Source organism: Penaeus monodon, chromosome 42 (genome assembly GCF_015228065.2).
Source record: "Penaeus monodon isolate SGIC_2016 chromosome 42, NSTDA_Pmon_1, whole genome shotgun sequence".
NCBI classification, from domain to species: Eukaryota; Metazoa; Arthropoda; class Malacostraca; order Decapoda; family Penaeidae; genus Penaeus; species Penaeus monodon.
In genome coordinates this window covers 17,027,479-17,032,478 of record NC_051427.1, presented here as the reverse complement: position 1 = coordinate 17,032,478, position 5,000 = coordinate 17,027,479, and the positions used below count along the sequence as shown (strand labels likewise).

Sequence of the window (5,000 nt, the reverse complement as noted above, 5' to 3'; positions counted from 1 at the left end):
GGAGAAGGGAGAGGAGCAAGGAGAATGGAGATGAGCAAAGGAGAGGGAGGAGAGAAGAGGGAGCGGAGGAGAGGAGAGGAGAGACGTAGGGGGAGAGGAGGAGAGGAAGAGACGGATGGGAGGAGAGGAGAGAGCGAGGGGAGAGAGAGAGAGGATGAAGAGAGAGAGAGAAGTGGAGCGACAGAGAGAGAGAGAGAAATGAGAGAAAGTGAGAAGAGAGGGGGAAGGAGAGAGAGAGAAAGTATAGCGATAGAGAATACTGTAAGAGAAGAAGAGAGAGGAGGAGAGAGAGGAGATAGAGGTGAGAGGGAGGAGAACGGAGAGAGGAGGAGAGAGAGAGAGAAGGGGAGAAGACGATCGGAGAGAGAGAGAGAGAGAGAAAGGGAACACACAAAAGATACACACGACAGCATCCACGTAAAATCTCTTAAAGGACAAAAAAACATCTAGAAAATGCATAAACACACACACACACACACACACACACACACACACACACACACACACACACACACACACACACACACACACACACACACACACACACACGCACGCACGCACGCACGCACGCACGCACGCAAACACACACACACGTACATGCCGACCAGGGGCAACGAAGATGAAGAAATTGTCGTGGGAAATCCCCCAGTGCTCGTATAGACGTCCGGGGCAGAGAAAGGGGAGTCCCATTTTATGAATGAAGAAGCAGAGGTGTAGTGGTCATCCTCTGAACGAACGAACACACCCGACCACACGAACAAACGCACGTGCTACTACCGACTTGGGGACTACCGAACCTCCGGGCCGGACTAAGGGGTCGCTGATGTCGTAAACTTTAATGTTTTTTTTCCCTATTTTTTTCATCTTTGTCTCCCTCTCTCTCTCTCTCTTTTTTCACTCTTCTCTTTTTTTTTGTCTGTGTCTTTATATCTGATTTTAGAGTTCACCTTGGGTTTGGGAGGGAAAAGGATGTTGAAATGTTGTCCCTATGACGTTGTGAAATAAAGCGAAGGTGTGAGTGATTTGTAGTCATGGATTGTACGTGTCGTAGCGGTCGGTGGCGGTGATGATGACATACAAGCGTATATGCGGAGGCGGGGACTGCTCTGGCAAAGAATGGATAATGGATATTGTTTTTTCTTTTTTTTTTAAAAAAACCGTTTTCCTCTTTTTTTTTTTCTTCCCTTTTTTCTTTTTATTTTCTTCCCCCTCTCCTCCCCTTCTCTCTCTCTCTTCTCTTTTCTCTCTCTCTCTCCTACTTCTCTCTTCTTTTCCCCTCTCTTCTCTCTTTTCTCTTTCTTCCCCTTTTCCTCTCTCCTTCTCTCTCCCTTTCTCTCTCTCTCTCTCTCTAAATCATCTATCTATCATTTCAAAACTATCTATCTTTTAAACTTATCTTAATCTCTATCTGTTATTTTTTCTTTCATTTCCGGCTAACCTTGTTGGGGGGAAGGCCGGAGTTGGGGCGTTCACTTTTGTGTAGTTGAAATTTGGCATATTTTTTGGGGTTTTGGGGAACATCTACCCCCTTTTGCCTCTCTTCTCTCTTTCCTTTTCCTTCCTCTCTTCTCTCTCTCCCTTCTCTCTTCTCTCTCTCTCTCTCTTTCGCTTTCTTCTCCTCTCCTCTCTCTTCTCCTCTCCTCTCCTCTCTCTTTCGCTTTCTCTCTCTCACTCTCTCTCCTCTCTCTCCTCTCTCTCTTTCTCTCTCTCTCTCTCTTCTCTCTTCTCCTCGCTTTTTTTCTTTTCGCTCGTCTCTTCTCTCTCTCTCTCTTCCTATCTACACCCAAATGTAAGCCCCTGAGTATGTGCCCCTAAACATCCATTCGGCGATGTGCGAGTGCAGGCTCAACACCCCCAACATACACATTCACGAAAGGAAATAATATCCATCCTATACTGCCCCACCACACTGAAAACTTTTTCAGCCTTCTCAAAACGTACAATACTAGTTTAAAAATCATTTTACTACGGGAAAATTAACAAATGAAAAGAAAAAAATGTATATATCCTCATAGCAGAGTGACACCAAAACGGAAATTATAGACACCCACACATTAGATCAAAGCGCTGCACTGATTTCATAGACGATTATCTAAGCTCTATAGCTGTATGTAAGTGTGGGCGAATCCTAGTGGAAAATCCTGTAGTTTTCGCTCATATTGCAGTCTACCCAGCAACGCCGGAAGGTAAACGGGGGACCCCCCTTAGTTGGACACTCTCACCCCGCTCTCGCGTGGTGAAAAAACCCATCCAAGGTCTTCTCAGTACATCTCAGAGCAGTGTACGATAATTTGGGCTAATATGACGGTCTGTCGGTTATTTTGTGATTGAATGGACCGTCTATATTTCTGGTGTTATAGTGTATTATCTTAACTGGTTCCAGCATTCCGGGACAAAACCCCCGGGGGAGCGTTACACCCTCGCAAAATGACGTCAGAGATCAATGACGTTTCGCTACGTCATAGAGTGCCAGCCAATCCTCGCGCGGGACTGAGCCAGCTCGCAGCGTAGGTAGACACGTCATTGGCCGAACAGTCCATGACGTATAGGAAAGTGTGACGTATAAGTGAGGTAGCGTGACGTCACCCCTTTATAACATGAGGCAGATGTTTGAGAGCAGTTATCTTGTTGTGAAGACGGTCGGCATCGGTTGTGGGTGTGTGTCAGTCGTGCCTAGAGTTTGTGTTAGAGTATATACAAGATTCCATCGCCTATATCGTGTCCCCCTAGTTCTCTAGATGAGGGACCTGTGGTACGAGACCTACCTTGACCTGGATCAGCTCACCGACACGGGGGTGTCCACCACCGGACTGGGTGACCTGGCCCTCCCCCACCTGACCTCTAGTCACGTGACCTTCCCAACCCCTCCAATAACCTCCACAACCCCTTCGCCACCCATCAGCTCCTTGGCACCTTACAAGTTCTCCCCGGCGTCGCCCGAAGCACCCGGGAACATCGGCTCCATATCAGGTGAGATCAGGTCACAGTGCGAGGCTGCCGCAGCATCTGTGCCCTTCTTCCCACCGCCTCCCAATGCATCTCTTTTCCAGCCTTGTCCGTCAGTCCTAGACGTCCTCCTAAAGCAGAGAGAAGTGTCAAAAGCTTAGCGCGCTCAGACCCGGGTCAAGTCGCGGCACTCCGGCCCTCCCGCGTGTGCCCGGGTGGGGGTGGGATGGGGGGAGGGTGTCAGTGCTGGGAATCGTGTTTTGCTGGCCTGTTACAGGTGCTGTGTCAGCCAGTGGTTAACATGACATTACCAACAATCTAGTACGTGTAAGAAAAACGTGATTTAATTGCTAATATGAATTCATACATATGATTGTCTACACTGCATATATACTTGTGTGTATGCAAGTGTCTAAACGAACTAATGCACATGTATGTGGAACTGTATATTTGTATCTACTCATCTGTTTAGTCACAATTCGTATGCATCTCGTCCTCCCCCCACGAATTTACGAAGTTACAAAGACCCAACAGAGAAAAAAGTGACCTAGCAGGGCGTGAGGGCGGGGGTGGAGATGCTCATAGCGATAGCGTGACAGCAGACGCCAAGGGGGGTCAACATATCCCGAGTTCTGTGCTCTCACAACACCGAGACGTACACATGAAAATATTTGTTAATAAGTGGAGGAAAGGAGAGAAAAAATAGATAGCACGTTTGACTTCAACGCAGGGCTCGACCTGGGTGGTCTGGCGAGGGCCTATCTCTGATCAGAAGTCCTGCAGCAGGGTTATTGTGGCTGCATTATGATAATTAATCGTGTGATATAAGGTGCTGTGCGGTTGAGTTTGCCAGCGACACATTTGACTTGTGTGCGCTGCGTGCGTGCGTGCGTGCGTTACAGTCAAGCTTTAAAGTCTCCCCAACCTTTCGGATGTTAAGGGTGAAGTGCCGTAGGCTTTTCGTTATGTTATCAGTGCTCTCGGCTTCCTCATAGCACTGTCTTGTCGCGAAGCAAGAGAACTCGCATCTTTCCCTTCTCGCCCTCTCGTGTATGTGTGCAATTGCAATCTTATGTACGTGCATGTATGTAATGTACGTGTGGGAGAGCGTGCGTGTACCTTACCCCCTCACTCCCCGTGCGCCTTCCTCCACCCTCCCCTTCCCCCCTCAGTATGGCATCCTGAGATACGGTGCCGCGTCGCTGTGCCTTAAAGTTGAGGTGCCATAGCGCCAGCGAGGGTTGGCACCTCGTGGCAGTGTGGCAGAGACAGAGAGGGTACAACTGTCTCACGAAGTTGAACAGAAGCTGTGGGATGATTTGATTTAAGAAAGGCTGTTTTAAGTGTGTGTGCATGTCTGTTTGCGTGTGTGTTTGTGGCGAAATGTGGGTGGGTGTTTTGCGCTCCCTTCCAAGGGCAGGTTTGGAGATATTATTTCGTTATTCCCCGAAATCAATTATTGACAGTTTGTGCGTGTTTGTTCGTTTGCCTGTGTCTATGTGTTCCTATGGTTCTATTATATGTAGTGTATTTGCACGTATGGACTTCATTCAGTCTGTTTCAAAGTATATATCTGACGTGTGTTGGTATCAGCGTCTAAGTAAGTCCGTGTATGTGTCAGTGTATGCCTCTATTTGCGTCTCTGTATGGGTCTTATGTATCTGTTCATGTGTGTATGTACAGTATCTCTATGTGTCTCTGTGTATGTATCTGTGTGTGTTTGTGTATCTTTACATGTGTGTCTATGTATCTATGTATGTCTTTGTGCCTGTCTGTGTACGTATCTGTATGTATGTGCATGTACCTGTGTACGTTTACACATGTCTCTGTGTGTGCATACATGTGTGTGTGGGTGTGCATAAATCTGCTTACATGTCTGCGCGTGCATGTGTGCTGTCAGCATGTGCAAGAACAACAACAAGTAGGCTGGGAAAAAGAGCGGAGTGTGGGTGGCGAGAATCACAACTGTGTGGGCTGGAAGGTTCATAGTGTGTGGGTGACGATGAACTGGGGAGGGTGGGCGTGGGTGGAGGAGGGAGAACAGAGTGGGTGGG

The 5,000-nt window shown here is 47.9% G+C and overlaps 1 protein-coding gene across 1 annotated transcript in view; it reads left to right on the top strand.

Moving 5' to 3' along the window:
• The first annotated feature begins 2,614 nt into the window (after positions 1 to 2,614).
• The window catches only part of LOC119598894 (nuclear receptor subfamily 4 group A member 2-like), a 38,584-nt gene continuing 36,198 nt past the window's right edge, over positions 2,615 to 5,000 (top strand). The window contains exon 1 of the mRNA XM_037948587.1: positions 2,615 to 2,970. Coding sequence (XP_037804515.1) covers positions 2,739 to 2,970 — 232 coding nt within the window. The 5' untranslated portion in view covers positions 2,615 to 2,738. The remainder of the gene's footprint in view (positions 2,971 to 5,000) is intronic.